General features: G+C 41.4%; 1 protein-coding gene across 6 annotated transcripts in view; it reads left to right on the forward strand.

Moving 5' to 3' along the window:
- The window catches only part of LOC117431581 (F-box and WD repeat domain-containing 11-B), a 25245-nt gene extending 4456 nt beyond the window's left edge, over window positions 1-20789 (forward strand). For 3 of the 6 annotated variants that reach the window (XM_034052667.3, XM_034052666.3, XM_058996177.1), the window contains 12 exons: window positions 9898-9960; window positions 10203-10428; window positions 11747-11933; window positions 12071-12161; window positions 13439-13576; window positions 14104-14222; window positions 14461-14710; window positions 15397-15515; window positions 16187-16297; window positions 16539-16617; window positions 17303-17495; window positions 19314-20789. In XM_034052667.3, coding sequence (XP_033908558.1) covers window positions 9898-9960; window positions 10203-10428; window positions 11747-11933; window positions 12071-12161; window positions 13439-13576; window positions 14104-14222; window positions 14461-14710; window positions 15397-15515; window positions 16187-16297; window positions 16539-16617; window positions 17303-17476 — 1557 coding nt within the window. In that variant the 3' untranslated portion in view covers window positions 17477-17495; window positions 19314-20789. Of the gene's footprint in view, window positions 1-4467; window positions 4570-8060; window positions 8084-9897; window positions 9961-10202; window positions 10429-11746; window positions 11934-12070; window positions 12162-13438; window positions 13577-14103; window positions 14223-14460; window positions 14711-15396; window positions 15516-16186; window positions 16298-16538; window positions 16618-17302; window positions 17496-19313 lie in introns of those variants that run through there. The other 3 variants (XM_058996176.1, XM_034052664.3, XM_034052668.3) reach the window with 2 other exon arrangements.
- The last annotated feature ends 949 nt before the right edge of the window (window positions 20790-21738 follow it).

The raw sequence follows: 21738 nt of genomic DNA on the forward strand, positions 1-21738 counted from the left end.
TACACCCATCCACTCCATAAGAAAACAAAAAGCAAACCGAACAGGATATTACTATTACTGGTACCATACATTGATATGCCATTTTTTTTTTTTTTTTTTACACAATACAAAAATATGATGAATCGTTCTTATTTTTTACACAACTGATGGGTTTATATCCCAGATCCCAGATGATCAGTTAACGCAGCCGCGTTGTGCGCAGGGTGAGCCCTACCGTGCAGGTTTGGGTCCTGGCTGTGCAAAGTAGGCCAGTCTTCGCTGGGGAGTCTGAAGGTAGCATTGCATTGGTGCTCCCGTGGGTTAGAGTGGCAAAACCAGCAAGGACTTTTTCTCCTCCTTGCACTACAGTGAACCCTGCTGACCAGGCGCCCAGTGAGTTCAAAGTCGGACACCTGCAGGGCTGGACTTTGTCCTCCAGAGGTAGGCAGCTTGCTGACATCTGTTCTCGAGTTCCTGAGTAAAAATTAAGCTGGCTTAGTCGTGGGATCAGAGGATGCCCATTGAACCTTTGGGTCTCTTGAGCCATGTAGGGAATTGCAGCAGTGAAAAAAATATTGGACACACTAAAAAAAAAAAAAAAAAAAAAAAAAAAAAAAAACTTTTGCTCTTTGCATTAATAATTAATAAAAAATGAAAATGAGGAATATCAGACCATAGCAGAGTATTTTGGAAATGGGCACAAACAATATTGCTAAATGTGAGGAGGTTGAGGATGAAGCTGCATTGTTTTAATGTATTTTTAGAAAGTGTGTTCTGGATTTCCGCAAAGTCGGTGAAAGGATCAATTAACAGGTAAGATTTATTAATTTATTTATTTAGATATTTTTTGGAGATGGGGGGGGGGGGGGGGGGGGGTATTTTGTAGGCTATGTGTTTGTTAAACAAGCTGCAATACCAGCCATTTGCATGTAGGGATATTCAAATTACAATTAGTCTCTATAGTATTAAGCTTGTTCATTAACAACAGTGATGATTTTACTAATACAAACAACTGGGATTTTTGTTCCAAGTATTAGGTTAACAAGTTTATGGTGCAGTGTGCTTTGTGCGAAATGTTTTTGATTTATCATTTGTTTTGGTAGCTTAATACTTTTAAAACTGCCTGGTTATTGAACAGAGGCATATTTTCGATACTGTTTATCGATTTACTGTAGTAATGACCCAGTTCTGCACAGGCTTCCCTCCACACCCCTGACTCGGACGTGCCATGCTTCATTGATTTCCAGTAAATTGCCTTCCCGATCAGGTGACCTTAGTGATGCACCTTGTGGAGCTGGGGTGGTTTCCACGACAAGTTCACTGAGCTGTGTTTGCAACTGGTATCAGTGCTGGACAAAGTGTGTCTTAAAATGTTTAATATTTTCTTTGTCAAATGTTGAGGAAGGAAGAGTGACAGCTGAATTTGGTCATTTTCACTAATGAAATAGTATGGGGGGGGAGTGAACAAATGTAGTTCATTGGATAAATTTAAGCTTAACTCTGTTGGCATCTATCCAAACTGCTCCAGTAGGATGTGTTCTTATTGATCCATGACATAATTAGAAATACAGGGTGGTTTCAGGGTTTCCTAGTACTGCAACAAGTCATTGTGGCGTTAATGGTGGCGTAAGCAGGGGACACAACAGGCCTGAATTTTGATTGTTCTAGCCAGACAGCCTTTTTTTTTTTTCCTTTTCAGACTAGTCATTTACTGCATGGTATTTTATAAACAATAATTGCCTGCATCCACAATTGTTGTTTTCCGTATTACAGTAACTGTAAAGTGGAGTGGCTGCAGGCTGTGCACAGCAAGAGCTGGGCGGGGAGGTGGTGTAGTGGAGGAGAGAGATTGTGCCCTCGGCTGAGAGGATGCTGCTGTGCTTGTGTGTGAGACTGAGATATGGACTCCCTTGCTGGAACAGCCCTTCCACCCCAAGTGCACAGTGAGAGCTGGGCAAGGAGAGAAGGGGTTTGCGTTGTTCTACCCCACAATTGACTTGTGCTGACCTGGGGGGGGCATCGGTCTGAACACGCTGGGGAGATCATGAACTGAGCATGCCACTGAAGCACTTAATGGAACCGTAGGCGTGTTTTGCATTTACGAAGCCATTTTTTCTAATGCATAGTAGCACTTATCGTCCGCTTGCTGTGGTTTTGTATGATGTCATGCAAGCAGTGCCCTGGTTACATAGAACAGCCTACAATTCTGACAAGCCATACAAACAGTTGACTCCACAGCCAAGCAAAGTTGTTTTGGAGAACTGAATGGGGTTTATCTCATTTTGCCCCCAACAAAATGTGTGTCTATGACATGGCCCTGTAATAACCTTTCAAATTTTACACCATTAGCCTGCTGCTTTGTTCAAATGCATACACTTGGACAGGGTCTTGTGGGTGCTTATTTTTCTACAAAATATAAAGGGATGGAAAACAGTTATTTTGGTTGAAATATACCTGACCTAATTATTATTTTTTTCAAACTTAATGACACTTGCCTGCAGTGGATAGGCTAATTCCTGTCTTTATCCATTTGCAATGAAAGGATCAGTAAACATATCGGATGCAGCAAGGCTGGGCCAGAGCAAGGTCAGCACTGGGCTCAGCAGTTATGAACATGACATTTTTAATTACAATAGAGACCTAACTGGCCCTGTACTGCCTCATTCACTACATTGCCAGTGAACAGGAAAGCCATGTGATCCAGCATTAGGAGCTGGCGTTGTGAGATTGATTCTCAACTCAGCCACCATGCAATGGAAGTGACATTTTAAATTCTATTTAAATGACATGCCAAAAGCATAACTTAATAGTATTATAGATAAAAAAAAGTCAGCAGAGGCAGGCAGATAGCTCTGTAGTTGATAGGGTCAGTGCACATGGGTCAAACAAGCTGATGCTGCTTATCCTTTCTGTTTTTCTGGCCCTTATTGCCAACATATTCTTCTCTGGTCCTCTGCAGTGCAGTATCAGGTTTTGCAGTGCAGTATCAGCAATATGCTAGAAGTGTGTCATTATGGGGTTTCTACACTTTCACTGTCTGCTGCCAAACACTATTGACTTTTGTGATTTTTGACAGGTTGATTTTGTCAAATATATTTAAAAATAACACCTTGAAATGACACAGGGTTTGCCTCAGAATGTAATCACAATAACCTGTGTGAATCTTTTAGTTAATTTACATTCCCTAAAGATACAGAGACACAAACTGCAGCCAGTTATTCAGGGCACCATGATGAAAATGTTAACTGTTGCCTCTGCAACTGCCTGTGAAGGTAGTGACATCACACTTTGGTAGTCTAGTTTAATAATTGTATTGTGTTATCAAGAGAGATTGTTACAAAGCAGCCTCACACTTTTTTGTTTATCAAATGTGTACAATACAGGATGGCAATCTGTTTAAACCAGCCCCTGAGTATTATGTACTGTAACTAAGTTGAATCATTATCTATCAACGGTCATTTCTTTATTGAGCCAGAAATGAACCAGGGTCTTTACAAGTCGTGGGTGTAACTTGCAGTGTGCTGTACTAACATGCCAAGGATAAAGAAGATACAGCAAGCAAGCTATTTTAGAACTTGTTTTAATAATGTGCCTTGCTTTGGGATGGGCACATGCATGCCCAGGAAAAATTTGGAATGGCTGCCTGGTGTGTGGGATTTATTTGTTTGTGTGTGTCTCCAAGGCAATGGTGGGCAACAAATCCTTGACTGAACAACAGCTGGATGGAAGTTTTTAATGTATTCAATCAAAACATGTTGAACATGGTTTGAAAGAGGAGCTAGTCTGGAATGGCTCTGGTTTCCCAGCTCTGCTTTGAGGACGGTGTCGTCTGGAGGATGTCTGTGACGTGTGCGGGATATCCAGGCTGACTAGACTAACATCGCTGTGGCTTTGCTGACATGTTCTCCATCCTCACCAGGTGCTTTTGTAACTGGTGTCACACCTACTGCATAGCTGTGGCCTTCTTCCTGGAGTGCAATTATAGTACCAGTCACCAGCATTTACCTTCCTTCATGTTTTGTGTCCTATTTTTTGTTTTTTAGATTACTCAATCTTAGAATACTGTATGGACACTGAGTTTTACTCTATTGGAGATCTGGTCTAGCAAAGCGTAGGACTGGGAGCTAAGTTACCACGATTCTTCTTGGTGGGAACAACCCATTAACAGTGGGGTACAGTCATTAGAAGGAAAGCTGTAAATATTTGATACTGAAGAAAATATATTCTGAATTCAAAGCTATAGTCAAATTTCATTAAAGCAGTCGTGCTGTTTTTGCTCAAAGTGGAGCTAATCCTTAGTGTTTTGAACAGGTGGCAAAATGTCTGCACCTGGTGGATAATATCAGTACCACACCACCCACTCCCAAACTGAATTGGAAGGTTCATGCAAGCAGTAGCTGTGGCAACCGCAGTGTACCTGTGTTTGTGATTGTGTGTGGCCCTAACCGCCTCTCTCTCCCTTCCTCTCTTTTTTTGTCCTCCCTGCAGTGTTCTGTGCCCAGGTCTTTGTGGCTAGGCTGCTCCCACCTGGCAGAGAGCATGTGTGCACTGAGGTGCCTGCAGAGCATGCCCAGTGTCCGGTGTCTTCAGGTGCCTCTCTACTTTCCTTGTTGTGCTGTGTTGACTGTGATCGCGTATGTCTGCCTGTTGCCTGCCTGCCTGTGTCTGCTTTCTTGGAGCTTGCTGTGAATCGGTCATGCTTCGATGTATGTGTTGCCTCTGAGCACTAAAACCTCTCGTCAGTTTTTGCAGATCTGTCAACTGCTGTGTCGTGGGCGACTACGGTGACCTTACTGGAAATGGTCAAGCATGCTTTATGCTAAAAAGCATTAATGCTTCTTTTACTGCATGAATGTTGTCATAGGAATCTTTTCTCCTGTGTCCTGTCGGCTACAGCTAGGTCCTAACTTTTCATTTGAAAACTAAGCAAAGTGTGGCTGCAGGTGAGGCCTCACTTTTTCAAAGTGTGATCTCCTGCAACGTTTAGTTTTCTTAATGGAAGCGCTGAAGGTTGGGAGTGGGTTGAGTCTTAAAAGAGAAGGATGTGTTTTCTCTTTTTGGTAGAGAACTCTGTATTTATGAAATGAGTAAATTCAAATTGCAGCGGCAGCATTGTTCCTCATCTTTCTCTGAGTTTCCTGTGCTCAAAGCCCAGGAAACCTGATTCCTCTCTGTTGCTCCTAGCATTTCTTTAGGTAGCTGCCATTCCATCTTTTGCGGATTTTTATTTTTCGTTCATGCTCTGCCTGTCTGCCGTCATGATTAGAATGCTCTTAAATCCTTTATTGTGTGAATGCCCGTCTTGTACCCCTTTTTTAGTTTTTTTGTTATACTATACTGCAGTTTGTAAATTTGACATGTGTAATGGATTGTAGTATTACTTTTACTGTAGGAGGAGAAGTGGTAATGTAGACAGGGGGTTGAAATAAAAAATGAAATGTGAGATGCTGAAATAAAATATTTGATCACCCAGTCCCTTGTGTAACCACCAGACACCACTAACCTGCTGTCCATCATCTAACAGTAGTTGGTACAGGCGAGTGTGCAGGAAATGTGACTGGTTTGGCTTTGCAAATGGTTACACCTGTTGGCAATGTAGTGTGACTGAGCAGTGTTGGCTTTCAGTATTTCTCTTGCAAAGGGAGATTCCAGTCAACGTGTTCTACCTGTACGCTGGTTTAATGGTGCGGAATGAGTGAGGGAATTTTGAAGGCAGCTGGTTCCTCTGCGGCTGGTGGCCGATAGTACAGTAGGTCTGACATGGAAGATTAGCTGCAGTGGTGTGTGGGAGTGAGTGCTGTAACAGGACATGATATTGGGCTCTGAGCTACAAGACTACCAAAATGTAATTTAAATTGAGTCATCTACAACAGTGGTTCTCAACCCTGGTCCTGGGGACCCCCTGTGTCTGCTGGTTTTCATTCCAACGGAGCTCTCCGCTACTCAACTAGACCCTTAATTGAACGGATAGTTTGCTTAATTAGACCTTTTTAATTGTTTTCAGCTCTTAACAGTTGCAGAGCTCAAGTTACTTTTAAAATGTTATAGCTAACTGATCTACAAGATGAATCCTCATTTCTGCCTGTTTGTTTCTGCCACCATGGCTGATGAAGAAACTACCTTTTACTATGTTTGATTCTAGTCAGTTCATTCCTGGTTTAAATAGACACATTGGGGTCTATTCAGTTGATTTATAACCAGCAACGGATATATGAACAGTTGGATCTTAGATTTTAATACATTGGGCCTTTTTATTAATTATTTAAACTGATGGAATTGTTAGATACACCATAGTTCAGATTAACTGAATAATCCAATTTTTTTACTGTAACCATTTGCAACTAGGATCATAAAACGACGGCCTTGTGTCTGGTGTCTGATATCTGACCATGACTACACTGCGTCACACTGATGTTTTGAGGGGAGTGGCAGAGGAAGGTATGGAGAGAAGCTATCAATTCCACAACCTGCCAATCCTCATGCATCCAGCATCCACATACAATATTTTCGATCAAATTTAATGTCTTCATTAGTTACGTGTTCTTTTTAGTTTGAGAATTTGAAACAACTGGTCTGCTTTTCTATGAATCTGTTAAGAGCTGTCGAACCACGTCTACTGTTTTGACGGGTTTGACAGATTATCTGATCAGACATGACTTATCAGATTAACCAGGGTTTGTGTTCCTGTGTAGACACAGATTTAATCTTGTCAACAGAAAATGTTCTTGAACGGCCGCTATACTTCTGTGATCTTCAGCCTGTTTTTTGAAAGCACACAGGAAGTCTCTGCACATAACTGCTATTTCTCGCATTCCTGACACTGATCAAAGCAGTCTGCAGGCTCACCCCTGAGCAGGATTCACTCGATAGTGGTCTGCCCTGTGAGGGAGCTCGGATACGTTTTCGTTTGAGGTTCTGAAGCTGCAAGTAGCACAGGTATTGGTGTTTTCAGACCTGCTTGCATGTTTACCCCTTTGTTAAACCAGTGTCTGTGCTGAAGGACCTCCTTCCAGGATTTTCCTTGTAAAACGAGACTATTTGGAAGTGGGAGTCATCTAACGAGTTTACCTTCTATCTCTCATACTTGTGTATTTCTATGAACGCTTTGAATTTGATCTCCCAACTTTTAATGTGCCACAGACTTTTTTTGGTTACCAGATGAGACCAAGTACTTTGAGAAATTAGATTTAAATTTGACTTAAATTTAAATTAGATTTAAATTTGTCTTTTTTTTAGTGTTGGGACAATATTGACAATCTCTGAAGAGGTAATTGTCGGATAAAAAAATAATAAATCGTGATAATTGCAATTATTGTTTGCTGCTGCTGGTTACAGTAGTCCTTCGCTAAATTGAGGAGCAGTTACCTGGGATAATCAAGTGTTTGGTTTAAAAATAAAAAATGTTTTCCTTTTTGCTAAAACACCATTTCTGTAATGTGTTATTTTTACACGTTACATTATGAATGACTACAGTATACAAATATTAATCAAATCAATACTCTGTGCATTTTGATGCTTTAGCCTATAGGCTACTGTAAATAACGGTAACACACAAAATCATGCCTTCTCTGCAAATTACTATAGTATTCAGAAATAAGATTATTTTAATTTGAAACTAAAGGAATTTAGCACACTTTCTTTTTACCCAACTACTTAATACACAAAACAAAATAGTTATTTTTGCTGCATTTACAGCTATGCTACTATACAGTACCTTACATATACTGTGCACAATGAAGAAATAAATCAATTTTAAATGTACATAGAATAGTTTACATTGTATGCGTGGCTGCAAAAAAATAAAAAAAACACAGCCTACCTGCTATTTTCTAAAATAGTCCATTGTTTTCTGTTGGTATGATAACCTTGGTGTGGCATATTTTGCATGTAGGGTACTTTATTTTTTCCAAAAATACAGAAATAGATACTGAACTTGTAGAGTTTTTTTGTTAAGCTGTTTTGAATGCATGCTCACTGCTGCTTTCACTCTCCTTTTCTCAGTGAAACCTCGCACAAGCCTCACAAGCACTGGGTCATCCTTGGGGCGGAAGTGGCAGCTGCTCCAATACACTACAAGACATACTATTCAATTCTACTAGAACAGGTGGAATACTTGGAATTACTTGTGGAATAAATAAAACACAAGTAGCATAAATGCAGCTGTCATTAAAAATCATCTTAATAAATACAGTATCGTAAATTTGTCACTTCTGTTCAATACGATATTACCGAGTTACCAGAAATCGTCCCAACCCTAGTATTTTTACTTCCTGGGATATGTATGGGTATTGTCAAGGATGTTTTTATGAACTTGGGAGTTTTCATTTTGTCATTTCTTCATAGAATATACATTTGAGTAATTTAGTAAATTGAGCAAAAATACACTTTTTTTTTTTTTTTTTTTTTTTTTTTTGCTTTGGTGGCCAAATAATGAAGTGAAACAAAGTAGGATTGATAGGAAGCAGCTGTTTTTGAAAGTCACAGTAATAAATCATTCACTGATTTGGGAAACAGACAAAATAGAGGAAAAAAGAAACTGTGGGTCTTTTTTTATATGACTAAATTGATCTTGGATTCTTATACCTCCTGAAATCCACTCACTACTTACAAAGAGTCTACTGTTCAACACTTGACACACAAACTCTCTAGAGTAGACAGGTTTGAAATGGTTTTGTTTAAATCAATAAAATCTGTAATTCAGCCAGGAAGTAACTAGTCATGAGTAGCCTTCCTAGCTGTGTCACCCTGAATGTGTCCCTGTCTGCGTCGTTTTTATTTAATTGGATTTGGCCAGTGCTGACTGGATGTGAAATATTGAACTCCAGACCCCCTTAAAAACAAGATCTTCCGAATAGGTTAAACTAGACAACTGGCTTGCTTCTGTGTGCTGCAGAAGTGGGTATTCAAGCAGCTGTCTGTGTCAGCATGGCAGATCTGCTTCTGCACTAGCCTCTACTGTAAAGTAATGTACAGTCTGGAAGCACTGCCCTCATGTTTGGGATAGGCTGGGACAGTCTGGGGTGTGGTTAGTTGGCTGCAGGGATATAGTGCTGTTGCTGCAGTGGCTCTGCAGTGTTTGGGAAGAAGCTGAACGCAGAGTGCTGTGATCCCCTCCTCAATCCAGTGATAGCGAGAGACTGGTGCAGGGATGAGTCATCCACAGATAGAGCAGAGCTGCTTCAGGCAGGGGAAGGGTGGGAAAGTGCTGAGGGAGTAAACCGTGAATCAGCACTCAATCATAATGTTGTTAGCGTTCAGGAGGATGCCCTATTGCAAACACAAAACACATTTTAGAATGCTATACACAATACAAAGTAGTTTAATAGTTATGTTTATTTTGTTTGCCATTTGGAAAACAAGATTTTGAAAGTGAAGACAATATTACTCCAAATAACGATAACCTACTGGAAACCCATTTTACAGCTAACTTCTGCAACTATATTCCTCAGTTTTATTGTAGTGCAGTTTATTAAGCTCCATTGACCATAAACCTTCACAAATTGTATTACTGTACAAATATATTGTAGAAGTAATTGGGGTGGGAGATTGAGCTGCATCCCTTTCTCAGTTTTTAGCCTGTGTGAAGATACGCTCGGAGTTGTTGATACTGCTTACTTGTTGGTCCAGTATATCTGACCAGCTGTCTGTCAAGAGCGTCTACTAGTGCTGGGATAAACCATGATTTTTTGCCTTTTGAATACAATTGAAGCAGTATTTTTGTCCCAGCACTAATTTCCACAAGTGGCCTATGTGGTTGTTTTCTCTTGTATAACTGGGGTCTGCTCATTTGAATTATGATCCTGTAATCGCTTCTGTCTCTCTGTTGCTTGCTCGCTCACTCACAGCATCTCTACCTCATGCTTTTTTGTGTTTTTCTATGCCTCACACCATTTTTCCCCCTTTTTTTTTTTTTTGCAGAATACTTCTGTAATGGAGGCACAGAATGAAGACGACTCCCCCAAAAAGAGCACAGTGTTCCAGGTAAGTGGACTGCCCTGTCATTCAAGCTCCCAGCCACCACTTTGATAAAGTGTGCAATAGAATTAAAACTTCACACAAGAGGAAAAAACGCTATCAGCTGTTAACACTAATCTGCCTACTGCATTCCTCTAGCCTCCAACAGCTGTCCCTAAACCAGGGCCTGTCCTGTTCTTCAGGGGCACTTGCAGTTCTAACCTCCCATCCTCCTCCTCCTCCTCCTCCTCCTCCTCCTCCTCCTCCAGATCAGTAACGGTCCTTCCTCTGTGATTGTGTCACGGAAACGGCCCTCGGAGGGGAACTACGAGAAGGAGAAGGACGTCTGCATCAAATTTTTCGACCAGTGGTCAGAGTCGGACCAGGTGGAGTTTGTGGAGCACCTCATCTCCCACATGTGCCACTACCAGCATGGACATATAAACACCTACCTGAAACCCATGCTGCAGCGGGACTTCATCACTGCCCTGCCAGGTAAGGAAACGCTAAAAAGCATAATCCCAAATCTGCTAAAATACTACTACTATTACTAAGACTACTACTACAGCTACTACTGTCAAGATTTACAGCTTGAGTCATGGCTGTAATGCAGCCACCTGTAGATTGGAACAAAGCAGTTCGGATCAGCTTACCAGTTGGATTTCTACAGTAATTTCCCAGCCCGAAACACAGTAAACTTCTTCCTTCTGACCAGTGTAGATGATTTGAGCAGATATGCTTTTCTTTCATGTTTCGTTTGTGTAGGGCAGCTCATCAAGTTTGTGCTCATGTTAGTTTTCTGGGATGTGACCAAATTTCTTTTATTACCTGTTAAATAGGAAACCGACTCAAGTTTCTAAATGCAAAATCCTATTAAATATATATATATATATATATATATAATTTTTTTTTTTTTTTTACATATTTCAGTGCCACCAGTCAAATAGCTCGTCATGGAAATAAAACTTCAGTTGTGAAGCAGTGCGAGAGAGCCTAGCTGCCATTCCCATGTTTTACTATGGGCTTTATTTTGTACCTGACCAAGTAAAAGGAGTCTTTATTTTCATCTTGGCCATCAATCTGCAAAGCGGTCTTCATCTAGATTAAATCAGTGCAGTTTTGTAGATTAATAGTGGTACTGTAACTAGACATCAGTAAGAGTAGTTTTAAATGGACCAGAATAGTAGCATTTTAAGATGCACGGGTTAGGGAGCAGTTTGGTGAGTGCAAGAGCTGTTTGTATTTGGACTGGTTTCCTGTAATAAACCTGCAAGCTCTCCCTCAGTGTTGGTGCAAGAGACAGGGGTGGCAGTGTAGCCTGTCTCTGTTGCACCAGCTGTCTGCAGGGGAACGGAAAATTGCTGTAGCCTCTACACTGTCTGGTGGAGGGGGAAAAAAATACTGGAATATCTGCTTGCATTCTACTAATGCCCTGCTGGCATGGGGATCTGGTCTGTTGTCTGGTTCTGTGTGACCCTGTTGTGGGGTAATTGCTGTGTTTGTAAAGCTTTGCTGGAACAGCCGAGGACCTTGCCAGGGTGTCTGTGACAAGTGAAGATGTGTAATAGATTCCTATTGCTACAGTTTATAAGTGATTTTAAGTAGTCTGTTTTTTTCACTAACCACTAGGTGGCAGAAGTAGACCACGTTTCACTGTCACTCCATTTTATAAAAGGATGCACAAGAGTAACTTTACAGAAATTCCCTAGGAAATGGTTTCAGTGTCTACTGCTGAAAATTTAAAATGTGCATTTGTCTAGTCTTAATAGTGCGTATATTTTACACCGTCAATGTGTCCCATCCCCTCTCTCAGCCCAGGGCCTGGACCACATTGCAGAGAACATCCTGTCGTTCCTGGATGCTCAGTCCCTGTGTGCGGCAGAGCTGGTGTGTAAAGAGTGGCAGCGTGTCATCTCGGAGGGTATGCTATGGAAGAAGCTCATTGAGAGGATGGTGCGCACTGACCCGCTGTGGAAGGGGCTGTCTGAGAGGCACCAGTGGTGAGTGAGAGGCAGCCCAACACGTATACAGATAAACTCCAGGGTTGAGCACTATATTATAATTAAAGATTCTAGCTGCAATTTGGATCCAGTGTGCTGTATTTTTGTAATACTTTGTCTGCTTTTTCCTTTTCTAGGGAGAAGTACCTTTTCAAAAACAGAACGACTGAGATCCCACCAAACTCTTACTACAGGTCGCTCTACCCAAAGATCATCCAGGATATTGAGGTAACATTTCAAAAGGTGGAGGAACAGAGCCACTTTAAACTGAAACTAAACACACACACACAAAATACTGGGTGCTAGTAGAAATTCATCATAATCAATGAGCAGTCATATTCATACCCACACCTTCTTACAAACTGCCTGGGTCATGCACGGTTGACCTTCACTGTGTGTGTTTCTCTTTTCTTTCCCTCTTTACACAAGGGGTCTGAATTGCTCTCCAGTGAGGGAGGCAGTGGTTCTTTTGTGTTTTGGAGATGTAAGCTGGTTTAGCTGGCTTGTTCCGCCCCCGCGCAGGTGAGAGTGTTTACAGAGCGACACATCTCCTGAAATTTACTGGTCCTGCACTCTACAGCTCCTTCATGTGGTTTGCAGGTTTCTAAATTAATGCTCTGGTCCAATGCACTGTTCATACAGCTGTGTTTAGTGTCCTTGGGAATGGAGCTAGTCTCATTCTCACCCTTTTGCCTTCTCTCCTCCTTTTCTACAGCACACACATCTCTGTGACCCCTTTTCCTGATTCATATTCCCACTGAAGGTTATGGCATAGTTTTTTACCCTTTGTAGGATAGATTACAATGTCATTTCCTAGTGCTTGTCATGATCAACATATCAAGATGCTTTCTTTACCTGGGTAGTTGGGTCAGGCACACCAAAAGTTTCATGTTTAAGATTTAATTTTAGCAAAGGAGTCTCAGTCTCTTTGACATCCTTGGGCAGTGAACTCCAAGACATGAGATGAGACAATTAACTAAACTCCCAAGGAAATCTTAGCTAGAGGTTTCTTTTGTATTTCCTGTTATTTAAACATTCTCTGGGCCCGCTTCCCCAGAGAGGCGGCTGCTTCTGGGTTTCTGGACAATGGGGAAGAAGCAGATGTCCCTGCTAGCTCGATTATCTGTCATTAAGTGTAATCTCTGTGGTTTCATGTAATCCCAGGGATTAACTGTGGAATGGTTTCAATGTTGGAAAGGGGTTATGGAGCAGGCAGTGATGTGCGCTGTTTGCAGGGTTGCCAATAGCCCAGAGCTTGGCAGGACAGCAAGTAACTGGGTTGTCTCTTCAGATGAATCCAGCTGATGGGAGAATTGACATTTTGATAAGCAGTTGGCGGTTACACAATAACATATTTAATCTTTGTGCTAGCCCAATGTCGGTGTACTTACATTTTACAAGGAGACCTTACTACCACCATGAATATTTAAAAAATTAAACTGTGATGCACTACACCTTTTAAATGTTGCCAGTCTTCACTTCACCACTGCATCTCTCCCTTCCAGACGATCGAAGCAAACTGGCGGTGTGGACGACACAACCTGCAGCGGATCCAGTGCCGCTCGGAGAACAGCAAAGGGGTGTACTGCCTGCAGTACGATGATGACAAGATCATCAGTGGCCTGAGGGACAACTCCATCAAGGTGAGTTGGGGTAGCAGACTTGATGTGGAACTTGACAACTCCCTAGAGATATCTTATTGAAATAGAGGTTGTATCTCTGGTTCTATGCTGAAAATCTGAGTCCATAATCAGAATAAACTAAGGTTGCACTTAAGGTTGGACACCAGGTGGCAGAATATTGTACTATTTGGCAGCAAGTCTAAACATGTTTTCCAAAGCATTTAGCCTTTTTCTAAACTTTAACCTAGACTAAGATGTTACTTAATTCATAAAGTACATTGTTTGTTTGCTTTACTGTATATGAACAGTTTTAAGTACATTCTGCATTGCATACTAAGTGAGCATTGTTTTTTTATGTATAAATGAGCATTGTTTGTATCATTTTACTTTTGAGTTGGTCCCTAGATTGTGTTTCTTTCTGAAGTTGGCTTCTGCAGGTGTACTTTTACTGCAAGCCTCAAACAATACCAGCCCAGTTCGTACAATTTCTACCAAATGCCTCTTTGCTGTGCTCTTATTTGAGAGTCTTTCTGTGCGCCTTCTTCTAGATCTGGGACAAGCAGACCCTGGAGTGTCTGAAGATCCTGACAGGCCACACGGGCTCTGTGCTGTGTCTGCAGTATGATGAGAGGGTCATTGTTACAGGCTCCTCAGATTCCACAGTGCGGTAAGTCTGTGGCCAACACAGGGGGATCTCAATAGTGTGAAACAATACAAAGATACCTGTTTTTATACAGTGGTCCTCATACAACTTTGAATTGTTACTGGGTGTCATCCTTTGAGTAAAGTGTGTCCCTGTGACAATGCTGAATGTCCTGTGGTGGTGCAGTTCTACTGTGGTCTTACTGTGCATGGGAGTGATGTGTTTCTGCTTTCTGGTTTGGCTGATGATTCCTTCTCTCTAGGGTGTGGGATGTAAACACTGGGGAAGTTCTCAACACGCTGATCCACCACAACGAAGCAGTGCTTCACCTGCGTTTCTGTAACGGGCTGATGGTGACCTGCTCCAAGGACCGGTCGATCGCGGTGTGGGACATGGCCTCCCCGACTGACATCAGCCTGCGCAGAGTCCTGGTGGGCCACCGTGCGGCAGTCAACGTTGTCGACTTCGATGACAAATACATAGTCTCTGCCTCTGGGGACCGGACTATAAAGGTGAGACTCCAGACAGGGCTTTGGCACAGCAGTCTGCTTGTCTCCCTGTCAGAATGGTCTCTATCAAGTCAAAGGATAGCTGTTACTTTTACAATGGCTTAATGCTTGGTGTATGCCAAGACTAGGAGCTATATCTCTAATGGGCCAATGAGTTGTAACTTCTTGTTTTAGAATGACTTCCTGGGATGCAGCAGATTAGTTTGAGCCCTAAATAATATAAATGTTAAGACATTTGCATTTCTGAAGACTTTAATAAAAGGTTTCAGTGGTTTTATACTTTTTGTCATGCATGTAATTTTAAATATGGACAGCTTGCTATTGACTTTTCTAGAATGTAACTGGATTGTACAGCTAAAACTATTCAACCTTATCTTTCATAAACATTTACCTTGCTGAGAAATGCATCAGTTAAATGCATTTCACATTGTAAATGGCCAGACTTGGATAGGGGGGTGGGCATCTGGATTCCGGTAAGGACTCCCCATTGATAGCGTGTGTTACAAACCACCTCGGAATTTGATATAGTTATCTCTGTGAAATGCATCTCTTCTGCAGCTGTGTTTAAAGAACACTTCTCAAGGCGGTCTGTAATAATCATCTTGTTGAGTAGGTGCAGCTGTGTTACTGGACCGTTTGTAATTTGTTTGTTTTTAATTTTTTTAATTTTATTTATTCCCCCCTCACAGGTGTGGAGCACAAGCACATGTGAATTTGTGCGCACTCTGAACGGACACAAGCGTGGCATTGCATGTCTTCAATACCGGGACCGGCTGGTGGTGAGCGGGTCCTCTGACAACACCATCCGGTACGTCTGGCCGTTTAAGTGGACCTGTTTTAAATGTGTAGTGCCAGTGACTGGCGGACATTAAGTAAAAATCTGGCATCAGAGTACTGTAATCCCATATGTTCAACCAATACTTCCAAGACTATAAATTGAAATCAGGTATTAAACATTTACTTTTCAGTTGCTTTGTGTTTATAGTATAGTTGTATTGGTAAAAAAAAATCTAATGTTGGAAAACAAGTACAGAAACTTGTCAGAAGTTGCATGTAGTATATGTTTGTTTCAAATGAGTATTTTTGTTTTCTTTGTGCACCTAAGTAGTTTGCATTGTGGTCTGCACATCACCTTAATCAAAGCTAAGTAGGTTCATTGGCATGCTGGCCTAATGCATAATTTTCCATGTTCTTGCTTCAAGTCTTAAAACTCCATCAGATCAGTGACATCACTATATTCTGGTTTGCTTTGTTTTTCTGCACTTACACATGATTCAGCCAGCGTACTTCAGCTCCGTGCAAAGCCATTATGGGAATTTTGAGCCTGTACTTTGACAGTGATGATCCTTGCAATTAATGGAAACAAGCATTCTAAGATGGGAATAGTGTGGGGATTAGTTGGTTAGAAATAGGGCACACTTCCCACAGCCCAGCATTTGAATTGGGCAACTTGAGTGACCCTTCCATGTGCATCCCCAGGCTATGGGACATTGAGTGTGGTGCCTGTCTGCGAGTTCTGGAGGGCCATGAGGAGCTGGTCCGCTGTATCCGATTTGACAACAAGAGGATAGTCAGCGGAGCCTATGACGGGTGAGTCTCGCAGCGCATTGTCCTCGCCATGCTTCACACATCTGAACATGGAGAGATGCATCTCGTCAGACGGATACATAATTAAGGCCCCTGTAATGAGTGAGAACAAAAGAAAGGTACTCATTCATCCATAACACTTAATCATAAACGTGTTGGCTCATGCATTGATCAGTTTCACTTCACAATCACAAATTCCTTGTCTGGGGATGTCAACCCTTTGACTTTTCTTTCCTCTTTCCAGAAAAATTAAGGTGTGGGACCTGCAGGCTGCTCTGGATCCCCGTGCCCCAGCCAGCACTCTTTGTTTGCGCACCCTTGTGGTGAGTATCTTGTCCGTGTCGTGCTCTGTGTTTAACCCTTTGCGGTCCATTTATTAATCGCGCGTCAGGCACACCAGGTCTAATTAATTTTCACACGCGCAGTTAATTTTATACGTGCTGTTTAAAAGTGTTTTTTTTTCAGTCAAAACGGGTTTAAATGGCCCTGCATATCAACAAAGCACTCACTAGGCATCTCCAGCCCCATCCCACCCTTTCGTTTGCTATAGCGTTCACCTATGTAAGAAATAAATAATAATAGTCATACATACAGATCGATCATCTCCGGATCACTCGTTTTAGCGCCGAACTCCTCAATAATGCGATCCAAGTCATTATTTTATTACTATAACATCTCAAAAAAGCTCTGCAAATGTCTGTGTTTTATGTGCACTAATTCAGTCAGCCAACTTGTTCACTTACGTCCGCCCCCGTTATCTGAAACCTGATACCATGTATGACTATTCATGAGATACGCCTTTTTTTTTTCTCGACTTGTCTCGGCTCCTGTCGCTCCCACTCGGCAATTGAATGGTTTTCTCGGCTTTTTCCGGAGAAAAAATGACTAGACACCCGTTTATTGCGTTGCTATAATGATGTCGGACCCAGTCCGACAATGGACCGCAAAGGGTTAACTGCATCTCATTATCAGAATGCGTTTCTCACTCCTTATTCCACTCTCCTCTAGGAGCATTCTGGCCGGGTCTTCAGGCTGCAGTTTGACGAGTTCCAGATCATCAGTAGTTCTCATGACGACACAATCCTGATCTGGGACTTCCTCAACGTGGCATCAAGCATGGCTCCCAACGGGCAGAACGAGGGGCGCTCGCCGTCCCGCACCTATACCTACATCTCCAGATAACAGACTGCAGCCCCACCAGGTACTAAATTCTCCAAGACCCCTGTACCCCTTGTTTCTCTCTTTGTCCCTCCCGCACCTACACCTGCCAAGATCTCCAGGTAACTCCCTTCCTTACAACATCTCCAGAGAATGGGTTACTACCCAGCCAGGTAATGAACCCCTCCTCTCTGTACAATCCCTCCTTTTCACACAGCTCCTTCAAATTAAGTGGTATTTTACATTCAAATAAGTGGTACATTTTCTGTGGCACCATTTTGTATGTGTGCATGTTTGATCACTGTAAATGTTCTGTGTTGTCCCATTTAAATGTATTTGCAGGTACAGATGAACCTGCTTTTATATCACGATTGACATCCATGACAGCACATTACGAGTGCAAGGGGGAGGAGGGAGAAAGAACTAACAGTGACTTAAAGAGCAGAGTTTTTAATACTGTACATTTTTAGTCGTTACATTTAAACAAATGTATATAGTTTACTTGCTCTTATTGAATTACTTGTATTGTAACGCTTGAAATGTTTTTGCCTACGATTGTAAGTCGCCCTGGATAAGGGCGTCTGCTAAGAAATAAATAATAATAATAATAATAACTACAGAACATACGTTTTGTATCATTAACTGGAACAAAACAATTTGTTTATCTAAAAAGGCATGAATTGTCGACCTGATGAGAGCTATCAATTAGGCATTGCACTTGGTGGTTTTTTTTTTTTTGTGTGCATTTGTATAAGACTGACTGTTAAAGAACAACAATTTGGTGACGTTGGTGTTTTGTAACAACTGTATCCCGTTAAGACTGCCCATGCAGCATTTGACAGGCTGCACAAAATGTCAGTTTATCAGCCGAGATGATGATTATTGGTTGTTATTTGCGTTGGAAATTAATTATATCCTGTGATTTACTTAGTATAGCCTGGCCACGCAGCATTTGACAGGCTGCACAAAATGTGACGATAAGCGTGTTTTATGAGATATTGATAGGTAATTTCTCAAAGAACCTATGGTACATGGCGAGTGGTTTTTGATAATAAACAGGGTACGATATTAAGTGAGGTGATATAAAACGGGTTCATCTGTATTTTTAAATGTATGCCCAATGCACGTTGACAGTCGTGGTTATTAGAATAAGAAACCCTGGCAGGACTTCATGCACACCCTGTGTTGCTCCCAGCCAGCACAGCCATGTTTCCAGCGCTCCCTTGTAAACACAACTAATAGCTCAGTTATGATTTACAAGAGCCCACATCTCTGTTCTCCAGCACTGAGGCAGGATGGCTTTTGACAGCTCTGGCAGAGCCCCGCTGGAGAGAACCCCAGCCGCTCTGCTAAATGCATTGTGATCGATGTAATGCAGGAAAAATTGCTACCAGATGAAGCCCTAATGTTATGCGCAGCTCAAAACTGTGAGACAAAAATATATATATTTTCCCCTCTTTTTTTTGGCAATGTTACACCTTGCTGTTTGAGAGTGGAAAAACGTGCTTTTGAAAAAATTGTTCCCATATGATACAGCCACACTTTTTTTTTTTTTTTTTTTTTTTTTTAAACTGAATAGTGGAACTTGTACTGAACAGTGGAAATGTCAGGCGAGAGATTATATTGTAAAAAGTCTCATTTGAGCTTGCTCATGAGCAGTCATAGACAGGCACTCTGCATATCCTATTAATTCAGTACTGGTTGTTTGCTGTGCTGTGTCGATAACCCCTTGAATGTATGGTGGGTTCCAATGAGGCTGTGTGACCAAGATTAGCCTATCATGACACCATGCTTTCTAATCCTCAAATTTGTGTCCCATCTCTTACATCCTCTCTTACAAGCTATTCTCTTTCTGTTCTAGGGGGTCCCCCATCTCTTTTGGCTGCTGGTTACCTGGCTGCTCTGATGATGGAAGCTCTGGAGGTACTGAAGCCTCATGTTATCTCTGCCGATGGGAATGTGCATCCATCTGTTGCTGGGGGGGTTGATTGACAGACTCAAACAGCAAATCACCTCCGCCCTCTCCTCTTTCCTAGTTTCTCTTTTCTCCTCTGACTATTTGAACTCCAGATGTTACTGTGTATACTCCCCCCTCCCTCAATGAAACCCACCACTCCCTTCAAACAAGGATCGGCATTTCACCTTTTGATCTTGCTATATCGCCTTTGCTTTTGTCTTGTGCCGCCTGGAGAGCCCCAAAGTGCTGGACAGACAGAAGGAGCAAAGTACTTTGTGCTGGGAGGACTGGCTCCTAGTTGCATTGCTAAGAAAGGACTTGGCTGCCATCACAGTGCTTTGCACACTTTCGGGTGCGATAAAAGTTTGGAGGGGGGAGCTGTTTGAAAACTGTCTGAAATCGGGATGCCGCCCCAACTCGAATCAATTGGAGAGAGAACTGTACCTCCTTTTACCCCTGGAGAGATGGATAAATTTCTTCTTTTTCTTGTTTTTTGTGAAAACTCACCGCCATCACAGGAGGGTGTGCATGTTGCGATAACGGGCGTTATCTGACTTCTTTTTTTTTTTTCTAAAGTTTTTTTTTTCCTTTTTGTTTTTTATAATATTGTACTAACAAGGAAGCAGTTGAGGCACCCTCTGCCTGCTTAGAATTTACATTTACTGTAAATTCAAGCCGAGTTTAGCTGTAAACAAATGTCTTGTCAAAATTGTGTTGTATATTGATTTTTTTTAAAAATATTATTTGAAAAGAATAAAATACTTGATTCTGTATCATAGCCCGGTAACCCAATGTAAACGCATGTAAATAGACTCTGTGTGTCTATAACTTTGTCTGGAATTGCCTCTTGGATCCATGTAATATTCTTAACAGATTTTTTTCCCAAAGAAGCTGCATTAGAGCTATGGATGTACTGTGCTGATTCTTTCAAAGCAAGGGATTTAACCCTGTGTTGTGTGCTGTGGAACAAACCACAGAGTCAGTCAAAACCCAAATTCAAGACTTTCTAGATTAAGTATCCAGTATGCTGCACAATAGTATGTATTAATTCATCTACTGTAAGAAACGTGCAAAGAATCTAGGGCTGTAACGAGGGCTACATTTTGACTTGTTTTTTTTTTAAGGTTTGGAACACATTACCGAACAAAGGTTCGAACCTTTGAGGGTACTAATTTGCATAATTTGCTGATGATGTCACCATAGCTATTGGTTTATAAATTGAATAAAACATTCAAAAGTAGTTTTAAACAATGTCCTATAGAACAGTAATCCTGTTATAATTAATCAAAATGCACATTCTATGTACACGTAACTGATATATACAGTAAGCTTGCATTGCAGCAGCACCTTATTGTGGCCAATTAAAAGAACTGCACCTGACTTAGGCAAAACAAAACTTTGTCATCGTTTCAAGCAGATTATTAGTTACATTTTACTAATTTTAATACTACTAATTAATAATATGAACTTGCTTGTCAAGTGATCCCAGAGATTGGTTGTGCCCCCATGATACATTAACAGTTGCTTGCACAGTTTGCATTCAACTTTTTTTGGGTCGTCTGGGCATTTAACAAAAAAATCCCAAATAGCAGAGGGTTTTCGAGATATTTCTTTCTATACAGCTTACACTATAAAACGCTTTGCTGTCGAGATGGAGAATGAGGATATTAAAGTTCTGCCTCGGGATAACACAAGCTGGAGCGGGGAGGGGGGTCTGGTGTGGGGACGGTGCTCAGTTTTTGAAATTAAAATGATTACTGTATTTTTGTATGTTTTCATACTTATTTTACTGAAGCAATACAACCGCTATAGGCATCCCTCCAGTGTGTCGGCATAATATAGCCTGCTCCAGTGCAAGGCAGTGGTGCCATGTAGAGTTGCTACGTATACCATTTGGTAGTATTAGAATGCACTACAAGTTTTGTTAAAGTAATGTGCATTATACCAACCAATAGATCAAATTTTGCATGCGAGTGACATTTAATGTTTGTTTTTGTTTGTTTTGTTTTTTTTTAATAGTGTTCACAGAAAAACAAAACACCGTGCATGAATGCTGCCTGGCGAACGTTCGAAGGCTTAGAATTGCCTTTGAATTCCTGGCTAGCGAACAAGCCTTTGAACACAGCCCTGAGGGAATCCGAGCACATCTTGTTATGCACACTTTATAAAATGAATTAATTAAAAATAATAATGTTCTGGGCCGAAATCAGCCTTATTCAGTGTACTTGACACAATACAACATAGGGTTAAAATAGTTTGGTATAATAGAGTTGTTCAGTGATTATATTTCCTGGCTGCAGTGTGAAAGGTAGTGGGTTTGGGTAGCTCA

The sequence above is a fragment of the Acipenser ruthenus genome, chromosome 22, assembly GCF_902713425.1.
Source record: "Acipenser ruthenus chromosome 22, fAciRut3.2 maternal haplotype, whole genome shotgun sequence".
In the NCBI taxonomy this organism is placed as follows: domain Eukaryota; kingdom Metazoa; phylum Chordata; class Actinopteri; order Acipenseriformes; family Acipenseridae; genus Acipenser; species Acipenser ruthenus.